Raw genomic sequence first — 21,928 nt, forward strand, 5'->3', positions numbered from 1 at the left:
ATCAAATTTAAGGTTTTTAGGAAAATGCTTACTAGAAACTAATTAGTGTATTATTATTTTCTGTAGTCATGTTAGAAAATAATTACATTTATGTTTATAAGATATGCCACCTCAAAGTTATGTATCTACTTTCATTCTCATACAAGAATTAAATCCTATAAATGTAGACGTAAAATCATCTCATTCGCAATGGGTAACTCCCGTAACATCTTTTCACTCATAAGTTATCACGAAACATCTATATCTATATTACATAATATAGAGGTTAATTTTTTTATTACGTGTCACTCTCTGAAGCAGTTGCTTAATGTTTTTTATGCTAAGCTAGACGTAGGTGTTGTCCGCGTCCGCCTATTGGAGAGACATGGAAGGGGTGCATAAATTGGGTGTTGGACCATAACTGGTTCCGGGTATGGTCAACAAAACTGCAACCATCCTTTTTTATCTTTTACAAGCTTTAAATAAAAGATTTGTGTTTTGCCATAAAACTTGATTTGTTATCAAACAAAAATCACATTTAAAAAGGGATACAAAGAAAATACACCTTAAGCATTCATAGAGTTCCATAATCCATAAAACACGCAACACAACAGAAAGTCTTCACATGAGAATTCTAGGAACATACATGCCAGGTAGCGACATCACCAGGCTTAAGTTTTAAGTAATTATAATGCATGCACATAATAACCAACTCAACAGAAACTTGTATGATCTAATCGCGCGGTGGTGACATATCAGCAGAACGGGACCTAGAACCAGATGGCGACCTCGATGCTCCACCAGGAGATGGCCTGTACCGCGTGCTCCCTCCGTCTGGAAACCTCCTACAATATAATCTCATTCGCCTCATTCAAAAAACCGTTATTTAAAAAATAATAATAACATAAATATTTAACAGAGTATTTGCTCTAACAATACCTATCATCATTATGATCAGCAGCTCCATCATAACCCGGGGAATCACTGGGTGATCGGGGTGCCCTTCTTGCAGGGGATGGAGAATAATCCCGTCTTCTTTTGGGAGCAGGAGAATAAGACCTGTTCAAATACAATAGGTTCACCCTCTTAAACAAAATAAAGAATTAATTACACAGATAGTCCATGTGGTATGTCCGTTTTAGTCCTCATGTTTCAAAAGTTACAGGTTTAAACCAACCATTTGTCAAAACGTAACACCATGGTCCCCAAATTGGATATAAGTTAACCTGTGCTGCTAAATTTTTAAAATGACCAAAATACCCCTACCTTTTACACAAAAAAAATGTGCCCGGCTTGATAGATTTATTAATTTTTATTTTTTAAAGTTCAGGGTATTTTGGTCATTTCAAATGCAATTAACAAAAAAGGTTAACCATCTTCCATTTCATAGATCATTAGTGTTACGTGTTGACAAACAATCGGTCTAAACCGATAATTTCTGTATCTTGGAAACTAGATTTGCAATATGACCACACCTCATGGACAATTCGTGTAACTAATTCTAATTTATGCAAATCCTCTTAAAAACCAAAAATTACCTTGACCGATGACGGTTTCTGGGGCCTGAAGGATGGCGGGGAGAACGAGAACGGGACCGCGACCGAGATCGCCCGTGATAAGATCGCCTGCCTTCATGACTGGAGGGTCCCCTAGTTATTTTTTAAATAAACAAAATAATCAGAAAACCATGACATATGAAACATTTAATGAATAAAAAGCGACCAGCGTGTGTTAATTAATAATTACCTAACCCTAGCTCTTCTACGCATCTCCTCGGGCCTCTTTCTTGTGTCTGAAGCAAGAACAACAGAAATCTCCCGACCAGCAAACATACGCCTGTTCATATGATGTTGGGCTTCTACAGCATCATACGGGTCCACAAACTGCACAAATGCAAATCCACGTGGCTTCCTGCGTACAACTAAAAGTATCTTTAACAAAAGAACCAAGTACACATAGGATTCCTGATAACAAGCCAACCAATATCCGACACGAGTTGACTCACATTTTTCTTATTATACCTTTCTTATTATACATAAGTACATGGAAGCAGCTAAGATCCAAATGGCTGACCTTTTCCTCTACATTCAAAAATCTTGTAAAGATTTGAACTTGAAATCAATGGTGTCCAAATACAAAACTTGCTTCAACTTCTTCTCAACCGATCGATTTATATAATTTCTCTTCATAATCGAACATTCTTGAATTACAATCTTGGTTGAAATAATGTTAGGCAATGTGGGGCTTGGGCTTGTTTTAACTTCAAAGTTCAAACCAACCATACCCCCTGATGACAAACCAGGTCAAAACATAACTCCCTAGATCCGGTTACATTTGTAACACAAATATTATGATTATGATCTATGATTATTAACAACAGTCAATTGTCCCTTTTAAGTTATGAAGTTACTAAAACAATAAGAGCTAACTTATTATTACTTATTAGCAGTATGCACACTCACCCTGTGTAATAGTTCTTTGGAAGATAAACATCCCTCGCCACTCCATACCGTTCAAACGGGACGCGAAGCTCTTCGGGCCTAAAAGTCCAATAAAAAAAACACAAATTGATAAATCATATTAATAGGGCTGTAAACAAACCAAACGTTCAGCGGAAGTTTGTTACGTTCGTTCGTTTAATCGATGAACAAACACGAACAAGAAACTTCGTTCGATTAACTAAATGAACAAACACGAACAGAGGCCATGTTCGTTCAAATGTATTCATAAGCATTCGATAACGTGTTCATATACGTACAGTTTATTAAAATTTTTTAATACTTTTTAATGACTTTTCTAATCTTATGATATAGATTTAAGCAAAATTATTAATTATAAAACCAAATTATATAGGAGTATTTTGTGATAATTTACAGTAAAACTACCATATGAATATGAATGCAAGAAAACACCAGCACAAACTTGATAGCCGAACCAAACCATTGACACTAACCATTCTTGGTTAGTCAAATCAAATAAAACATTGTTTATGTTTGTAAACCGTTCACAAACAAGTTCATTTCCTTAATGAACGAACATGAACAAGAAATTTCGTTCATTCAGCTGTTCATGAACCATTCGCTTGCCCAATAAAAGCTTAACGACCAAACATGTTATCAAATAAATTAAAATTAAACACAGGTAAATTGAGGATTTTTATGTTATTTAACCTGCAATTTAAGGGAATATTGCGAACCAAAAGGCTGCCTTGATTCTGGTCTTTCGACAACCTGCCTCGGTCACCACCACCGCCATAGCCTCGTCTCGGAGGAGGAGGAGGCGGTGGGCTTCGAGGTCGACCTCTGCGTGGAGGACTGTGATACGCTGGACTGTATCTCCGCATTATTCAAATTTCAAACCCTAACATAAAGTTCAATTCCAATTATAATAATCGTTACATAAGCATCACATAAGCAATTCAGCATGGTCTGCAATTTCTAATGGGTAACGAAATTAAGACAAGAATATGAATGTTGTTTGTAATTAGAACAAAAATAATAATAATAATAATCGGAAGGGCGTGAAGATTAAATGTTGGATATAAGAAACAATAAGATGAGATGTGTTACCGGATTGATGGAATTAAGGAGGAGAAGAGCAGATCGAGAAGCTTGAATTTGAAATGAAATTCGGTGCCCTAGAAAAGGGCCGGCTTTGTTGTTAGCTTCTTGTCCTGTTTGTGTTCGGTCGGGGTGTCTGGGACTTGCTTATTCAGCTATAAGGAAAAGTACCGTATTCAATCAATACCGAAATTTAAGAAATAAAAAATTGGGTATCGATAGCGGTTTGGTATGGTACTGATAGTCTGATACCGAATGTAAGATTCAATGAAATTAGTAAAATACCGATACTAAATCGTATTGTTTGATTCAGTTCAGTACCGGTATCATTTGCTCATAGCTACTTATAACTAATCAACTTTTCTAAAAAGTTGATAGGTATTTCGATAAAGTCAAAAGGACTTTTTTGTTTTAAGTTTTCATATAGTGTTAATATGTTGTTTTTGATAAGTTTGTGGCATGTGACGTTTTAGAACTTCTTATAAAGTAATTACCTATTACATTTCTTAAATCTTTAAAACTCATTATGCTCTTTTTGGTCGTTTTGGTTTTTTTTCACAACATAAGTTAATCCAAATAATTTTTTAAAATCTCATTTTAAAAATTCATATCTTAAACACGTCACTTTGACAAAAAGTCTTTTTTCGACTCGAATAAGTAGACCCACAAAATATACTCACAGTATCAGAAATTTTCTCTATTAACTATCGCTATATAATCACATGGATCAATCTGAATTTTTACGGTACAACAATAGTTCAAAAAGATTCACATGGGACAACATACCTCATACCACTAAGGTAGATTCCCCAAACACACTCATTATGTTTAGAGTTATTACTTTTGCATTTTTGTTAGTTAAGGGGGTAAGCGAGTTGGGTATGGGCTTCACTTGTTTAACTTATACAAAGCTCAAGCTCAGTTTGTTTTGATATATATTTTCAAAACTCAAGCTTGGCTCATGAGTAATTTTTCAAATTCGGGTTTGGTTTAGGCTCGACTTGTTTTCTATTTATTAATTAACTTTATATATAGTAATTATATTTTTAATATATATTATTTAGTTGTTTTTATAACATTATATAAAATAATGTGATATGTATATATTATATAAGTAATAGGCTCGTTGAGGCTCGCGAGCTGGCTCGAGCTCGATAAGGGAAGCTAGAGCTTATTTTTAAGATCTTGTTCGTTTAAGCTCGGCTCGATCGAGCTTTTTGACAAGTCGGTCTCAAGTAGCTCGCGAGCTGCTTGGTTTGTTTGCGACCATGTTCATACCAAAGGATGGTTGCGCGATGCGACATGGAACATGGACTCTAGTAATCACGTAATAAACGATAATGTGTTAATTTTTTTTAACTAAACAAAAAAAATTACAGTAATATTATACTCACATTAAAGAAAATAAAATGCTTGCTTTTCATGGTGCATCAAAACCGGATATGAAACTTTGATTTCATTTGGCCATAAAAAGGAATATCGAAAATTCGAGTGTGATAAAAATGAAGTAGAAGAACTGAGATACCTAATGAACCACTCGGACCAAGACATAACTTTTACTTGTTTAAATAACATTAAGTCTTGTAGATACATATAATTCAGAAGAACAATAAGTGATTCATGTATTTACATGTTTATTTCATGCATTTATGTATCCATTTTAAGTATTTCTAAGTACAAAGTTTGGCCCAAATTTGATTTGGTTATTAACTAAAATTAAAACCCGAAAAGTTAACCGAATAAATTGAAACGATTAACCGAAACCGATTGGTTAATTTTGTTGGAGCTATTAACCGAATAAACCGAACTGTCCACACCAATGATCATAAGAATTGAAAGGTTATATTTTTAGTTAAAGACAAAGCACGTGCTTCCTTTATTATATATAGTATAGAAAAAAATATTATAGTTGATGTTATCTTATAACTATACAAAAAATCAAGTAAAACTTATAATTTTATATAAGTATATTATATCTCTACCAAAATTCGATTTGAGCCGAGCTTAAACGAATTTATTTAGACAAGTTTATCTTCATAAATTGGAGCTCATGTGATATAAAAAAAATCTAGCCAAATTCATATGACAAGCTTAAATAAAACTCGTGAGCTTAAAGAAGAAGTGTATTATCTATGTAAACATAACGAACCTTATATAATGTACCAAGCTTATTGTTACACCCTTACCTGTGTTGGGTTCAATATAAACAATATAGCGTACACGTAATGTTGTTTATATAAAACAAATTGAATTAAACTAAAATACATAACCACCATAATTAATACCCTAAAAACAAACGTCGATTAGTGATCAAATGAAGAACGTTACTATCATAGAAGAAAGGATGGCCAGAATACAAATGTGTGGGGTAACTTATTTATCATATGGCGTGACCCCTTTAAAAGTCGTGTCACTATCTTAGCTTAGGTGACAATTAATGTTATCCTTTACCCTTCTTTAGAACCTCCAAATATATTGATTAAATAATATTTTATTAAGTCATACAAGAATACTTTATTTTTAAAAACTTAATTTCTGAGAACGGAAATTACCTTGTTAATCAAACTTTGGTGACCCCAAATTGACTCCGATTAAGATTAAGCTCACCAACCTTATATAAACAAAATGCCACTCGTAAATCAGATTAAGATCTCTCTTAAATATAATTTACAAGATGAACATGTCTAACTTGTGCGTCAAAATGGATGTGGGGATTTAAATATATGACTAACTTGTGCGCCAAAGTGGATGTGGGGATTTAAATATGTGAACTCTGTAATCAGTTGTGGTTTCAGCTTGCATTATAACACGACAAAAAGATAAATTCTATATTGTTGTATGGGAGACGGATCTAAACCGGATCTAACTACTCGAGTTCAAAACCTCAATGATGAAAATTTCGGATTCAACAATATGTTATAAAAAAATGATCATGATCTTCGACTTTATGTTTCTTGCAAAGTTACTTGAGTGGATAACAAACATACAAATATTTTAAAAAAATACGAAAGTACCCCACAAGCGAATATACTTCATTTTGTGAGTCATTCACCCATATCCTCCACTTACCAATTCCATGCCCTTTTTAGTCATTTCACATTCCACCCAAATCCTCTACATATCAATTTCCCCCGTTTCTTTCGTCTTCATCCTCATCCTCTGCGGGTTGATTGTATCTCAATTCACACAATTTCTCTCAATCTTATTCCTCTTTGGATCTCTGTTTCAAATATTTTGTAAAACATATCATTAATCCCTTCTTTTTGATGTAATCACAATCCTTAAATAACCCACATGCGAACAAACAAACAGAGACAATAATCTTTGAAAAAATTAAAAATTGATCGGTTTGCGAATCAATTAACAGATTCGGATACCCTTTTCGCTCAATTGAAATGGGTTGTCGTCAATTTAGGGTTTTTGTTTCTTAAAATTGGAATTTGTAATTGGGTGTTATATTGAAGGTGGTTTATTGGGTGATTGATTTTAATTGGAGTGAATGGATTGTAGGGTGTACCCTGAAACAGGGGACCCGTGGTTGATGGTGGCGGGAAGTGGGTCCGGTGGTGGTGGGAGGGTGTTGGGTGGAGCGTTTAGCCATGAAAGTGAACATGATTTGGCTGCTATGGTTAGCGATTTCTTGGAGAATGGTAGTAGCTGTGGGGCTGATTCGCGGTGCAGTAGCGATAGCGATTCGGGTTTCTGTGAACTTGCTTACCTCGCCGACAAGATTTCGGTACTCCTCTTGCTCTGTATAATTTAAATATTTTCCATTATTAGTTATTGCTTCATGCCTCATAAGTGTTTGCAAGTTTTGTTCATATATTTGCTGTTTATCATAAATTTTCATTTTTTGCGGTAAATTGGATTTTAATAATCCAAACGATGACCCATTGGTCGATAATATGTTTCCCAGTTTGGTTCTTAATCATCACCGTGAGCGAAATTGAGTAAAAAGTAAATGTAAATCATTAACGATTATGATACTGGGATTGCGCATAATAATCAAAGTGAAAGTTAGGGCTGTCAGCGGTCAAATTGATAGTATGGATTATTATCTCCCAATGTGTAATAATTTGGATTATTAAAATCCAACTTTCCATTTTTTGCCTAATGATCTTTATAAAGATGTTGAGTTGTCAAAATTCATTGGATTTTGATATGTTTAGGTACACTAGGTGGAAAATGACAATCTTGTGATGTTCAATTAGGACTTTTCATTAATACTTTTGCCTGATTTTGAAGTAGGTTTGTTGAGTTTGTCCAAATTTCAAAAGTTTATGCCTATGTTACTTTAGGAGCCATAATGTATATTTTTTGACTTTTTGTTACAAATCAAGAAAGAATATGTCTTTGTAGTTGATGAATTAGATACTTGAATTTTGATTATTATTTTGCTTTCATGCAGTACTACAAAGGTTTGCAAGATCAGCACGGGATTGACATGCTATCAGTGGTTAACTCTCTCATCTTATCGATCAATTCCATGGATCTTGAATATATGAAATGTTCATGTAATAGTAGTTGCATTAGGTTCTCTCTGGTCAAACTTCTCAGACTTTCCGGTTATGATGCTGCTGTTTGCACATCCAGGTGGCAGGGGACCGGAAAAGTTCCCGGAGGTAATCTTTTGATGTTTTATTTTTATATTTTTTTGTGTTATTGACATTAGAAATATTGCATAATAAAAATGCAGGCGATCATGAATACATTGATATCATAAACTACACCGATCCTACAAACTCCGACCGTTTAATCATCGACATCGATTTCAGAAGTCATTTTGAGATAGCTAGAGCTGTTCCGTCCTACAACCGGATATTAAACTCGCTTCCCGTTGTTTACGTGGGCCCGCTAACAAAACTAAAGCAGTATCTTCAGGTAATGGTGGAAGCTGCCAAGTCATCACTTAAGCAAAACTCCATGCCACTTCCTCCATGGAGATCACTTGCATATCTTCAATCAAAATGGGACTCTTCTTACCAAAGACAAATGTACCCTGAACCCGAACCCGAACCCGTTTCCGACTCGTTTGCTTCACAACATAAACTATGTGCTGGGCATCTGAAACGGGTCAAATCTTTGATCCAGTTCGAGATGGAAACAGATAGGGGTCATTTGAAGAAACCCGCGGGTCGAGCAATGGTGGATAGGTGGAGGATGGGAAATTAAGCTTTAAGAAATAAGAACAGGGTGAGATGTAAAGAATGTTGCACGGTTAAAATAAGGTGATTAATAATTTTGAAGTTTAAACCTCGCGAGATTGATGCTTTTTTTTGGGGTCATCGAAGTCGTGACGGGGTTGTATACTTGGTTTTTTTTAATATGTTTTATAGGTTTTGTTGAGTTTACCTTGTTTCATCTTTTGATGATGAGATGAAATGAGATGAGATGATCTGATCCTCAGTGTTTTGTTATGTGGATCTGATAGAGTTTTGGTTTGTTTTTTAGTTTGGAGTTTGTTGAGTTGTTATAAGAGGTTGTTATATTCTTTAATTTAGAAGATAAGGTTTATGCCATAATAATGGAGAATATGTATTATTTTTTTTTTCTGTTCTTTTGGTTTCTGAATCTGCATTCTTGAATGGTAGTAGCGGTTTAAAGTAGGATGTTCATTATTCAAATTGGATTTGAATCGAATTTCGAGTTATTCAATTCGAATCTTTATTTCGATCTGAAATTTTTATTCAAATGCGAATAGATTCAAATTAGCTGAATAATATTTATATGTATTTTTTTTACATACTATGTATTGTGCTTCAAATTCAAATGGCCTTTCAAATATTTTTAGGAAAAAAATGGAGTTAGTTTTTTTACATTACTCGTTCTAACGTTTAACAAATAACAATACGATCGATTCAAGTTATTTAACCATTTAACCTAGTCGCTAAAAGAAAAATAACTCTGAATGTGTAAATTGAGGTTCCAATTGAAGTATTGTGTATGAATTAGATGATAGCTCAGAAACATTTTTTTTAAAATAATTATGAAACAACATATTTTCCTAATACCATTTGTCCGAATAATTTCGAATTCAAGTACACTTATTCGAATTTTAGCGAATTCAAGCCGAATTCAAATTTAAGTTTTACATATGAATAACTCAATTCGAATAAACCAAATTTCGATTCAGAGTTAAAAGGAGTGAGACAAGTAGCTTGGGTAACATCTTAATTCTTAAAATGCAAGTGCTTTTCAAAATTTCAAGAGTCCAGCTGTTTACTTGAATGTTTAACTGGGCTATAAGTTCTGGCTTTGAAAGAATGGATTGGGCCGAATGTACATGTTTGTCTCATGTCATATCTTAATATCTTAAGAATGTAGCAACTAGCAACTGCCCACATCGAAGATTCGGAGGAAAAAAGCCAGCGTCTCACTCGAAAATAGCTCATATGTAAACAAGCCAAGCGGAGTCGGCTTGTAAATAAGCCGAGCCACTGGCTCAAGTATATAGCGGGTTCATTGGCTCTCTTTATTGGCTCGTTTAAATAATTTAACAAATTGAATACGCATATTATAATAACATAACAAAATATGTAAATAAAAAAGAGTAACAATATGCCTGGAGCTTTTTAAAAAATTACATATAATGTTATAAACTCACGTGTTTATAAAGTTAGTAATGTGTATGTTTTGAAATTAACTAGGCAAGAGCGGAATATTTGTCATATTTTATATTGTCATCCTCACTCATATCGTCATTTATGTAGTTAATTTGGATGTAAACACTCTTTTTATTGTAACTTCAACCACTTATTATTTAGTTAGCTTTTAGTTAGTATTGAATGTGTTTTATAACAAACATAGGCTTTTAAGTCTATAGCGTAAACAGATGGGCCACAACAACCAAAACTAAGATATATTACCAACAGTTTAATGCCAATATAGATTAAAGATCAAATCAAAATCTATGAAACAGTATTTCCCAAGCAATTTTTTCAATAACATTGAAAATAGGGTAAGGCTCCCTTTCAGTTGTGACAAAAAAAAAAGAAAAAGAAAAAAGATGTTATTTGTGGGGCCTGCATGTCATCAAGAGGTGGGTCTAGTTAGGAACATGGGAGGTTTCTTTTTCTCCTTGTGAAATGATTATAAGCTCAATGTTACCAGCATAAAGAAAGCAACTTTATTCTATGTTTTCCATAATTTTTGGTGTGCCAACCTTAATATCATAACTAATGTTTCTTTAAAAACTCTTAATGGTTTTTATAAACTGGAAGGATGTTCATGATTGAATCAGTTTCCGGGTTATGAATTGAGACTTTGGAATGGAGAGCATATTTGAAATGCGTTTGAATTGGAATTAGAGAAAATATTCGAATCAGAAATTTTAAACGATTTGAACAAACCTAATTAGTAGTTTGGGTTGATTTGAACAAAATGATGTCTATGATGGTTGAAGAGTACCCGTAACTTTACATGGCTGTTTGCGGGATTAGGTAGAGTTGTTCGGAATCATGACTTAATGTTTTCGGGTCATCACACATGCCTCTAATAATCCACTTTTTACTTGATAGAACTCACACCAGAGCTCCAACTATCCTTAGTGTAACTTCAAGGAAATCGGTTGTTAGACAGTTCGATTAGTCTTTTGTTTAGTAAAGTAAGGTTAGATTTTTTTTGTTTAATAATAAGTAAAGACGGATGATATCCGTTTTCTAAGTTTAGTTACAGTAAAGTGCATATATAACGATAATAACAGCTGAATAGGTATAGTTGACATAAAGGTTAACAAATACTTTTTGTGAGTCATTCCAAATCAATATAAATTTGGTAAAGATATAGTCTGGGTGACATCAATGATTGTTTCTTGTATACCCATTCCCAAAAGGCAAAAGATGTGCATGTTATGCGCTTATTCAATTTATTGCTTTTGTGACCCTATTTTATTACCTTTTTTCTCATTATTATTATTATTATTATCAGTTGATTTTAAATTTTCTAAGAAAATGATTAATTTGTTGATAAAAAATATGGAAAATTACCAACAAAAAAATTTGATAGGTTTATAATAATGGTTTAATGCTTCAAATTAAACAAGGTGCATGTGTGTCGAAATAATAATGATACATACCAACACACGTATATGTATGCAATGAAAATCTACTTCGTTATGCACGCAAATATACTTCGTTATGCACACAAACATGACGCACACGTAGTTATGAATGTTTAGCTTAGTATTTCACCACTTTTAAGTGTAAATATGTAAAAAGGTATCTACTGATATCTGACACAGCACTGGCACACAAAAACGTCATAGAATTAAAGAGTTCTCAAAAAATTTGATATGGTATATAGTTGAATGACGAAAACAATACATCATGGTCTCTTTTAAAATGAATTTCAAAATTTTGGCAAGCATATATAAATTTTCGAATTTACAATCGAATTGACAAACTCTCAAATAAATATTGAAATTAAAGACATAAATAAACATGTGAACTACGATAATTAGTGATTTACACAATTTGAACTAAAAAGAAAAGAATTGAAAATAGTTAAATTTGAGCCCTAACTAATGGAATTCGGGTCTAATAGCTGATATGTCTCGTTAAAGACCTTTTTATCCACTACCTATGGGTCTCGTAACTCCACGCACAATTCAAATTATACTTGTTTTACGTTTGAGCATTTTCTTTCATATTTATCTTTATGTAGCTGGTCAAGCAAGAATCAACTAACTTTTTGGATGCCAATATTTTTTATACAATTTATTAATTAATTTTATTTTACGTATTGGTTTTATAAGATTCATGCATATAGATAGAGATGTATGATGATGTTAGGATATAGTGCACATTCATGCATGTAGAGTTGTAGACAGAAATGTATTGAGTGCCAAGCCGTATCAATATTCGAGCTATGATTGAAGAAAAATTAAGGGTGTGTTTGGGATTCCTTATTTTAGTTGAAAAGGACTTATTGTGATAAGTAGAAAATGACTTATGAATTTATAATTAGGAGTTTCCAAAAATGTGTTTGGATTAATAAAAGTTAATAAGTTGTTTTTTAAAAAGTGTTTATTTAAGTATTTAACTTATTGATGGAAAATGACCAAAAATGACACTTTTATATTAAGTGAATAAGTTGTTTTTAAAAAGTGTTTGGGTGGAATGAAAGGATGGAATGGGTATTTTAAACATATAAGGAGATAAGTTACCATATGCCAACTTATTCAAAACCCATTTTTTAGCCTATGAATAAGAAGAAAGTAAAAAAGCCTTAATGATTCCCAAACACTATATAAACATAGAAATGACTTATTTATCCTATATAAGTTATAAGGAGAGAAAAATAAGGAATCCCAAACACACCCTAAGTATTGTCTTATTTTCATTTAAAAGATTAACTTGATAATTAGATATGCAACCGGAAATAACTTTGTAACCAGGTGGGCTGCACAATGTATACCTTTCGTAATTTCGTATAAATATATAGCAAAAACAAATTAAGATGTCATTGTTTATGTAATTATGATGATTGTCATATATAACTCAAGTTGCTTCATCAGTATAAACACGTAGATGCAATTATTAACGAAAAGCCAACACCAAATCAATAAGATAAGGTTTTGTTTAGTATAGAAGCATGCATGTATCCAATGGGGCAATCATGAAGATAACTAGATAAGCACTCGTATGTAGCGTATATCATATAATTGTATATAGCGGAGATTATAAAAAAAACGTAATTGTATTACATATCACAATTAAAACAATAAGTATATGCATTTTTTTCAATATGATAATTGTATAACTCAAGTTACTTTTGATATACAATTGTCTATGCCTTGAATATTCATTTTCGCTTTTTATGTGTGACAAAAGTATTATATATTAGAAACCAAAGGTTTCTCATTGTATATTAAATGTGATAACATCAACTTATCAACAACATTACCTACTTTTATCATACAATTACGTTTTAGAAAACTAAATCAAACAAAACCGACAAGTTAAATCATACACAATTGGTGTTGTTAATTTGGCATGAAACGAGTAAAAATGAAGCCATTCGGTTCTAACCAGGCAAAATCGATAAAACATAACAAAACCAATCAAAGATACTGATGTTTGTTTCCTTATTTTGTTAGGCGACAATACTTTTGAATGTAGTTGACACGCTAAATCAATAACCATCAAAGCTACCGGTTCAATTATTCATCTTATTTTTTTAAATGAAAGATAGCATTATTAAGAAAAACTTTCTAGTTATACATACATAAACATTTTTATAAACCTAATATTAGCGTACTTCCTAGACACCGGTTGAAAGGTAGACCAAGACAACACAAAACTTGTGAACACTTTGCCTTGTTAAAATACAATGGTATTTCGGTATTGCTCTTAAATATACGAGGATTTCTACTAAAAAGTAGGGCCCTGTGAACTTTCTGACGGATCTGCTCGAAGGAAGATCTACTCTTCGATCAACTTATATGCTTTTGTTTGAATGGGCATGGAGGGAACACGCTTATGGGGCAAAGTTGCTAAACTCATGGACAATGAGTATGTTGCGAGTCCAGCGACGTTGAAGGAAAGATCAGACAAAATTGCTAAGCACGAGAAAGTTTGTTTAGAGAATCAACATTTGTTTATCTATTTGGCTTTTGATACATTCGATTTCCTAGTCCCAAAGACTTTTGAATTTCAGAACAGGTTCAACGGCTTGTGCATAATGATTTATTCGGCCCTAAGACCAAAACTTTGTTTTTAGTTGTATATGTTCTGCTATCCAAAAAGAAGTTATAGCAAAACTTGTTGTCCGCTTACCTGAAATTTGATTATAAACGTTTTGAATTGTTAAAGATCCTATATACACTTTCAATATAAACGTATAGAGAAAGGATCAAATAAGAAGTTTAATTTTCCTAAGAAGGCTAGGAAGGAGGGTATTTTTGTCTAATACCTTAATATTGAAAACCCACTTAATTTAATTTCAAAAACCCGCTTAATTAAAACAAACTTAATTAAAACCCACTTAAATTTTCATTTATCTCCTACAACCACCGCCGCCCACCGCCACCATCTTGCAGGAAAAGTCTTCAAAAATTTCGCCGAAAAATAAAATACTATGAAAAACACAATGAAAAAGACACAATGAAAAAAAACACAATGGAAAAAACACTATGAAAAAAAAAACACAATGAAAACACAATTAAATAACATAATGTAAAAAACACAATGCAAAAAAACACTATGAAAAAATAAAACACAATTGTATAACATAATTTTGTAAAACACAATTATGGTAAAACACACTTTGTAAAAGCCCATGATTTTTTTTATTTTTATAAAGCAATATGGTACTCATATAAAAGATAAAAAAACACTCGTTTTTATGGTGAAACTGTTTTGAAAAAAAAATGTCGTATAAAAAAGTTATGGACGTTTTAAAATGATGGGAAATTTGACATGTGTCTTGCATGTAAAGAGAGAAAGTCAACAAATGTGTTATCCCTATTATGCCCTTACCCTTGTTTTACACTTGATGAACTCTCTAATCTAATCTCAACCATTCAATTTTAAAATGAATGAACAAGATTATTTTTTATCCTTCCTAAAAAAACTAATCTTTTTATTATAACTCAATCCTCCTAAACGTATATATACCAAGTATCAAACTATCACTGTATCAATGATTGGAAGTTATGACAGACATGTTTCCCTTCATTTAATACTTACACCAAAATACATTCAAAAATTCAACAAACCATTAAAAATAAAATTAATTTAAAAAGCAGCAGAAATATATGTACTAGCATAAATGAATAAAATAGTTATGTCCATTTGTTCAAAAATTAAAAAGCGTACTTTTTTCCTTCAAAAATAAGCCAGAAATAAAAAAGCCATTCATTCATAATCATAATCACAAATCATTATTCAAATTCCACAAAACAAAAAAACCCATTCCACCAACTTCTCTCTCATCACCACCACCACAACCACCGTCAACCACCAGCAACCACCACCACCCCATGGATGAAAAATCATCAAAATCCAAAAAAAAGAAACCAAAACACAAACACCCATCAAACGATTACACCTTCAAACCCTCATCAGAAGTCAAAGGCCTCCGTTTCGGCGGTCAACTCTTGATCAAATCCTTCAACGTCCGCCGTGCCCGCCACCACGAACTGCCACGTCTCTTATCCCTCCAACCCGCAATATTATTCCCTTCAACCACCACATTCATCCCCACCAACTTCACCATCCTGGCCCACCATGCATGGCACACCCTCACCCTCGGCCTCGGCACCAAAAACTCCAAGATTATTGTATTCGTATTCGAATCCGAAAATTTAAAATCCTCCGTGGACCCCCTATGGCCCACGGAGATTCCTTTAGGGGATGTGAACAGGAAAATTATTAAAAACTTGACCGGGTGTGAAATGGCCCGGTTCAAGTTTAGAAAAGGGTGCATTACGTTTTATGTTTATGCGGTTAGGCAAACCGGGTCGGTTGGGTTCAAGTGCGCGGATGATTTGAGGGTAATTTTGGAATATGTTGTGGCGCTGAATGATTTTATGGATCATACGGCTATGCTTGCTTTGCCTAATCAAAGAAGTATTAATTTTGCTCCGGCTGCTGCTATGGCTCATTAGCGATAGGAAATTACTGTATTGCCCTTTTCTTTTGTTCTTTTATTTTTTTTATATAAATGGTAATATTTTGTTGTATCTCGGGGGGATTTTTTTTAAAAAATTTTGATTTGAATTTTTTTTGTTTTTTTTTTTTTTTGTGAGAAAACAGAACGTATATAGTCTGTAAATAACTTTAATTTTTTTTGGCTTGTTTTACAGGTCATTTAAGTAAATACATTAATAGCTACTCCATTTAATAGTATAAATTAAGAATAACTAAAGGGGTGTTAATATTTGAAAAGACGTTGATAATTAAAGTTTTAATTATTTAATAACTTTTTAATAAATATTTAAATATTTGGAAAAACGTCGGTAGAATACCAACTCCCAAGGCATTGAGGCAGGACAACAGCTCTCTCTGACGTGTATTCAATCATGCAAGCCTCTAATCAAAATTTTGTTCACAAGATGTCAAAAATATGAGATTTTCAGGGAACATGTGAATATGTGATCGGTATGTAACGACTTTACTCTTCCCACTCAAATAAAAAAAAATTGATGATGTAGTTTTCACAACAATAGGATAATATTAAAATTTAAGTGGTTTGGAAAATTTTGAGTAAGTTTAGTGATTTTTATAGGTAAGAAAAAGTTGAGGTGATACAAATTATAAATAGTACGTAAAATTTAGAGTTCATATGGCTTGGAATTAGGTTACACTTTTATGGTTACCAGTTAGTGTTACCACAACCTGTTTTGATCACCACTATAATTTCTTCCTTTTGCTTTAGTTACAATCAAAACCCTGTTCGGCTTCGTTTCAGTTCCATAGAACCCTTGACATTATTATTGCGATAAACCCAGTGACAGGGAAATCGATATGTGACCATTGTCCATTAGAGTTACAGAGATTGATGGATGTGAAGATGTGTTTGGTGGTGTTAGATCGATCTCCGTCAACATAACTACACAAAATCGACACCACTCTTCTCGGCTCTATGCAAAATGCATTTTCTATTGAAAATCAAAACTATGAAAATGAAGAGGGGTTAGTTTTCTTTTCATTCCGAGTTAACTACACAAACAATCCCTTAAAAGTGGTATTTTAGTCATTTTACGAAAACTTAACATAGAAGTTTAATTCAAACTTGTTACAACATTAAGAGCGTGTTGGGATTGAGTTTGAATAATGCTTATTGACTTTTTTAAAAAACATTTTGAAAATCCAGAATTTGAGGCTTTTGAAAAATTGATTTTTAACCATTTCAAAATGCTAAAATAAGAAAGATTTTTGTGATTACCAAGCACATTTTAGCTTATTGGCATTTTTAAAACACCAATAAGCCAATAAACATTTTTTAAACTCAATCCTAAACACGCTCTAAATCTAAATATATGTATATAACCCAAACATTCAGTTATTTAAACTTAAGTCTCAAAAATGTGACTAGGTAAATAGAGATTATTTGTATAATAACTCTAAATTACTTAGAAATTAAATCCAAGGGAATGAAACAATAGTATTCCAAAGATAATGGAGCTGTGAATATTAACAATATTGTGTTTGTTTAAATATTATAGTGCAACATCTATTTTGATCTATTCATGGTAAGATTAACTTTCTACTTACCAAGTATTGGATGAAAACGACTTAACAAGTTGACATTATAACGTGAGAAAACACAAGGTTTTATTGGTGGGTAACTTTAATGCGTAACATGTGATAAGCAGGAGCATGCATAGCAATAAAACACAGACCAAATCATGTGTTTCTCTTCATAGTCTAAAATATTTATATAACTATACTTAAGAGCATTCATTTCTACCTCTATAACTAAAGTAAAAAAACATATCTTTATTTAAATTTTGTTTACTTATCTGAAATATTTATACAATTCTCATGCTATTTCACATAAATTTTAATTATGTATAACAAACTGGTTTTTCTTTCTTACATATTTAGAGAAATCATTATATTCTTCTAACCATGTTAAATACAGGTGAATTGAAGTCTAAAAACAAAGATTTTCTTTAACCCACGTAACGGACTTTCATTACCAAACCAAAAGTATTACAATAAGTCTAATCAGCATTCAGCATGGAGCAAAAAATTGATAATATGTTTATACATTGTATGAACAGGTTATCAATTTTCAGCTCCTTGCTTATTAGACATATTTGAATGTTTTTGGTTCGGGATTGAAAGTCCTATCATAAAATATTGCAACAAAGTCGTACACAAATTAAAATTATATGTTTGTTTGAGAAGTCAACTCCAACCTTTTGAATTACGATATCACTCTGAAAACTTTATACAATTTGAAAAGTAATATGCAACTTATTTATTAATATTTCAAGACACGTATATATTGCAACAAAAGTCAATAGTGTATAAACAAATTTTATGTCTGAAAAGCAACCTCTAAGTATGATTCTAACCTTTTGAATTTCAGTTTTAGATTTAGAAATCTCTCAAACAACGAACCGCTACAAACTATGACGAATCGACCAGTTCTTAATAAACGAAAAGATAAATTGAAACTAATTAAATAGCTAGCTGCACGAGAGATTATGAAAACTTTGAAAACAAGAACGATTCAAGACGGATGAAATCTACGATTGTGATATTTCGATCTTCAGCCGTTCCCGTTCATATAATGACTCATTGACTCTCACCAACAACTTGTAGCAACTACCCTGATTCGGCAAGCAATTTCGGGTTATGGTACCCGAACAAATTGGAAGGAAAATGTGGATTTCAAATAAAACCAAAGGATATTTTTTACATTTCAAAAAGCCAACAATACATAAAATATTAATAATCATAATCCATTTGTATCTTTTATACGTTGTTCAATAAGACAATGAATATGATTAAAGTGCCAACTAGAAGCCTTGACACTATTTTTCTTTTTTTTTTTCCTTAGGCATCGCGGGTTTCCCCCGGCCCTTATTGTGGCCCAGACCCACTAAGTTTCTGTCTGGCCCAAGGAGTTCGTAGAGACCAATAGACCATAATTCCTAGCTCTTTTTTTTGGTCTGGGTTTTAAAATATCCGGGGTGGGTTACTTTGTCTTGGGCCCTTGGACATAGAGGTGCACAAAAAACCCGAACCCGAACCGGACCCGAAATAAATACCCGGAACCGGTTTTTCTAATACCCGGGTTTTTAATACCCGAACCCGAACCCGACCCTACCCGTAGGGTACGGATAGGGTATGCATTTTGGCACTAAAACCCGAACCCGAACCCGAACCGGACCCGATTTGTACCCGGTAATACCCGAAAACCCGATTTGTACCCGGTAATACCCGAACCCCAAACCGAGGTTTTCCAATGCCCGAAACCGGGTTTTTCAAATACCCGATGTATACCCGAAAAATACCTTAAAAATACTCGAATAATGCCCCTAAAAAGTGTAACTTTTAAAAAATCCAATCTATATAAAAAAAATACCGGAAAAAAACCCGAAAAAACCCGTAAATAGAGTTTTTTCAATACCCGATAATAGGGTATTCAAATACCCGGTTCTATACCCTACCCGAACCCGATGCATAGGGTATGATTTTTAGAGACAATACCCGACCCGAACCCTACCCGATTATTACCAATACCCGGTCATACCCGTACCCGGTCATACCCAAAACTGGGTATTTAGAAAACCCGATTTGTGCACCTCTACTTGGACAATTAGGTTTATTATGAGTAGGCCCAATTGCCCAAAGCCTTTTGACTTTATTAGAGGTGTATAAAAAACCAGTTCAGACTGGTTCATGGCAAACCGACCCGAACCGGTTCAGGAACCGACCCAAACCGCCGGTTTAGGTACCGGTTTCTCTTTTGAACAATACCAGTTTTAAAACATGATAGGTTAGGGGAAAACCAGTTCTAAATTGAACCGAACCGACCTAGACCAGATCGAGATCTCTTGCTCCTAAACCAGTTTCTAAACCAAACCGGTTTGGGTCAAATAGCAAACCGGTTCGTTATAAACCTGTTCGACTTGGGAAAAACCGGTTTTGTACACCTCTATACCGTATCACTTCACTTTTGGAAATGAAATCGACACAGACGAGCACACACTTCATGATACCATTATTATTATCAGGTTCGGTTCAACGAACTCGGATGCCTAAAGCCAACTAAAATGTTGATGCATTTTTTTTATGCGTATAGTACTAAAGTGTATCCAAGATTACGGAATATGAATGAATGAAGTGATAATGGATATGAGACATTCCACCTTCTTGAGTTGTGGCCAATTAGCGGGTTACTAATTCTTAAAAAACTTATTTAAAAACCTATAATACATAACCCGTATTTTAGATAGAGGCCATATGAAGCTGGAGGTCTAAAGACTAAAACGATGTCCTGGTTTAGCTTACCTACGAGATAACCCTGATTATTATTATTATTATTATTATTAAAACATGTTTGACTTAATCAAAGCATCTTTTGCTTCGATAACGCATCTCCAGCTCAGAAGGCCTTTAATTAAACACAGTCTAGCTTATATAGTTATATTATATTAGAAGAGAAGTTGGTGAACATTTCATTTCGTCAAATCCGTGTACTGTTTAAAGTGATTTGATGCTAAAGTTATAACATAAACCATTCAAGTTTAACTGTATTTAGGTGCTTACTCTTCACCCTTTATAGTTTTTAAAATAATCTACGAATTATCAAAGCACAAACTTGAACTTATCAACAGTGGCAAAGCTTGGGCTTAGTCACGGGGGTGACCGAAGTCACGGACTCAAAAAGTTTTCTGATCGACGATTCGGTTCGTGCCGGTGATTCGGGTCGGATCAAACAATATAACATCTATATATCTATTTTTTCTTCATTTATTCAAACAATTGTTCTTATAATAAAAAAACTAAATAACTTTTAACCAACAAAGAATTAAAATATTCATGATAATGCGAGAGGAAGGGTGAGTTGGGATAAGCAAATTTAGTATTGCAACTGGTACCGAAATCGGTACAGATTTGATACCTTTTGTACCGAATAGGTACCAAAGTTTTGAGTTTCGGCATCTACTATCTCAAATTTTATATTCAATACCGGTATCGAGCTGAATATTTTGGTATCGGTACCGGTATGGTACCGATTTCATCCCTATGGGTGAATACTTAGAAGAAGAATTGCAAAGACCTAAAACATTTATAAAAACATATCTTTTACTATTCAACTACTATTTTGTAATGTTTATTAATAAATACTACGAAATTTTAGAAAAAAAACAGCCAAATGATGGGGTATTATATTTATAAAAAAAATATCAGTGGTGACCGGCAGCATTTTGGAAAACTATATCGGGGGGTGACCGCGCTTAACACCTATAAAAATTTTCAAGAAAAATCGTGGAATTTACCCTACCAACAGAGAAAACGGCAGTGGCCGGGGCCACCCCGGTCCCCATTGAACTTCGCCCCTGCTTGTCAACGTACAGTGCTATATTGTTTCGATACTTTACAACTTTTTTCCTCTAACTAATTTTAAAATATAATGTATGATAAAAATCCTAATTTGTTGTTATGACATGTTTATATTTATCATTCCGTCTTGATTTTTTTTAAAACCGAGTTGTCAATGTAAATTTAGTTCAAAACATGCATGTGTTAGGCCATAATTGCAAATCGGGCCTTGTTTTGTCACTTACCGCAAAATTAGTAAAATAGTACAATAATCTTGATTAAAGTAAAAACTTGTAAAAACTAATAATGCAATAATGCAACTTGTGTTGAAATCCACCTATCCTTGCAATAATACAATTATAACTTATTAGAGGAGATCATAGC

At 33.2% G+C, this 21,928-nt stretch overlaps 3 protein-coding genes across 4 annotated transcripts; 2 read left to right on the top strand and 1 right to left on the bottom strand.

Moving 5' to 3' along the window:
* Positions 1-519: 519 nt before the first annotated feature.
* On the bottom strand, positions 520-3,670 carry LOC143573580 (serine/arginine-rich SC35-like splicing factor SCL30). Of its 2 annotated transcripts, none has more exons than XM_077058419.1 (7): positions 3,576-3,670; positions 3,150-3,349; positions 2,442-2,519; positions 1,726-1,890; positions 1,518-1,628; positions 919-1,038; positions 520-824 (listed from the first exon to the last, which is right to left on the bottom strand). In XM_077058419.1, exons 2-7 carry the CDS (start codon positions 3,320-3,322, stop codon positions 713-715), a joined length of 759 nt encoding a protein of 252 aa, XP_076914534.1. In that variant the 5' UTR covers positions 3,323-3,349; positions 3,576-3,670; the 3' UTR covers positions 520-712. The 2 variants fall into 2 exon arrangements, with proteins under 2 accessions (XP_076914534.1, XP_076914535.1); XM_077058420.1 differs by lacking the exon at positions 3,576-3,670 and adding an exon at positions 2,001-2,060 and having other exon boundaries at positions 1,726-1,900; positions 3,150-3,262.
* A 2,918-nt stretch (positions 3,671-6,588) lies between these two features.
* Positions 6,589-9,016, top strand: LOC143573566 (uncharacterized). Its single transcript, XM_077058409.1, has 3 exons — positions 6,589-7,275; positions 7,948-8,161; positions 8,236-9,016. Exons 1-3 carry the CDS (start codon positions 7,039-7,041, stop codon positions 8,709-8,711), a joined length of 927 nt encoding a protein of 308 aa, XP_076914524.1. The 5' UTR covers positions 6,589-7,038; the 3' UTR covers positions 8,712-9,016.
* Positions 9,017-15,356: 6,340 nt separating this feature from the next.
* LOC143573567 (uncharacterized) lies at positions 15,357-16,226 on the top strand. Its single transcript, XM_077058410.1, has one exon. It carries the CDS (start codon positions 15,520-15,522, stop codon positions 16,144-16,146), a length of 627 nt encoding a protein of 208 aa, XP_076914525.1. The 5' UTR covers positions 15,357-15,519; the 3' UTR covers positions 16,147-16,226.
* The last annotated feature ends 5,702 nt before the right edge of the window (positions 16,227-21,928 follow it).

Source organism: Bidens hawaiensis, unplaced genomic scaffold (assembly GCF_021521415.1).
Source record: "Bidens hawaiensis isolate Kalapana, Puna unplaced genomic scaffold, B.hawaiensis_p1.1 tig00026587_1, whole genome shotgun sequence".
Lineage (NCBI taxonomy): Eukaryota > Viridiplantae > Streptophyta > Magnoliopsida > Asterales > Asteraceae > Bidens > Bidens hawaiensis.